At 56.6% G+C, this 1,049-nt stretch overlaps 1 protein-coding gene across 1 annotated transcript in view; it reads right to left on the reverse strand.

Moving 5' to 3' along the window:
• msi1b (musashi RNA binding protein 1b) overlaps positions 1-611 on the reverse strand; it is a 129,673-nt gene extending 129,062 nt beyond the window's left edge. Inside the window, exons 1-2 of the mRNA XM_020515901.2 lie at positions 413-611; positions 93-133 (exon numbers count right to left, since the gene is read on the reverse strand). Of these exons, the coding sequence (XP_020371490.1) occupies positions 93-133; positions 413-474 (103 nt within the window). The 5' untranslated portion in view covers positions 475-611. The remainder of the gene's footprint in view (positions 1-92; positions 134-412) is intronic.
• Between the last annotated feature and the right edge of the window lie 438 nt (positions 612-1,049).

Consider the following 1,049-nt stretch of genomic DNA (forward strand, 5'->3'; position numbering starts at 1 on the left):
GGGGGGGGGTGTGAAATCACACACGTCTCTGGATTGAATTTTAGCAAGAAGTTTAAAAAAAAAGTTGGGAGGTCCATCAGGACCTTCCTTACCTTGTGTGGTCTGCCAGCTCAGTCCCCCGACGAACATTTTGCTAAAAAAAATATGAAGAGAGAGAGGGAAAAAAAAGACAAAGACACAACTCAGACATGGGATTCGGCCATGTTGGCACCTCACACACACATTTAAAAGAAAAAAAAAGTAAGTTGGGCCGTTAACCCAAAGCACCTTTTTTTTCCAAAAGAAAGTCAACGTTACAGTTTAAAATCTGAAGTAGTTATCCAAAAAATTGTTTGAATATTGGTAAGCAAATGTGATTTTTTTTAAAGAAGGAAAAGGGTTGAATAAATGAATTGGATTTGAGCTCCTGTACCAGGGATCGTGCTGAGAGTCTGCACTGAGCACCGAATTGGCTTGGTTAGCGTCCGCCTCCATGAGCTTCCAGTCCCAGCCAAGGCAAAGAAGGGCCCGCTTCAGCGAGAGCTGGGGATGCACAGAGGGGGAGCAAGGGATCGTCACTGGCGGGAGGGGAGGGAAGGGGCAGCCCGGCCGAGCGGCTCCTCATGACCCGGCCTGAACCCCCTCCCCCCTCCGCCGGAGCCCCGCCCCCTAGCCGGTTAGGCCCCGCCCACTTTCGTCCCGCCCTCCCTGCGGGGTAAGCCCCGCCTCCCGCTTGGAGCCCCGCCCCACGCCCACGGGTACCAGAGCCCCGCCCAGAAGCCGGCTCAGTTAACTCCCCCCCTTCACCTCACGTCAGCACCCCGCCCCCGACCACAAGGGGCCCGGCCCCGCCCCTTCAGCGGCTCCACAAGGCTCATCCCCGCAGACTCTTACTGGCCCCCTGACCCTCACACGCTAACCTTCGAGGCTCAGCACCGCCTCCACATCCAAACCACGCCCGTGTAGCTAGGCCCCGCCTCCATATACCTCGGCTCCGCCCCCTTACGATCACATGCTCGCCCCACACACCCCAAAAGCCCTACCTCACCACTACCGACGCCCTCAGCCCC

Source organism: Rhincodon typus, chromosome 24, assembly GCF_021869965.1.
Source record: "Rhincodon typus isolate 14 chromosome 24, sRhiTyp1.1, whole genome shotgun sequence".
Lineage (NCBI taxonomy): Eukaryota > Metazoa > Chordata > Chondrichthyes > Orectolobiformes > Rhincodontidae > Rhincodon > Rhincodon typus.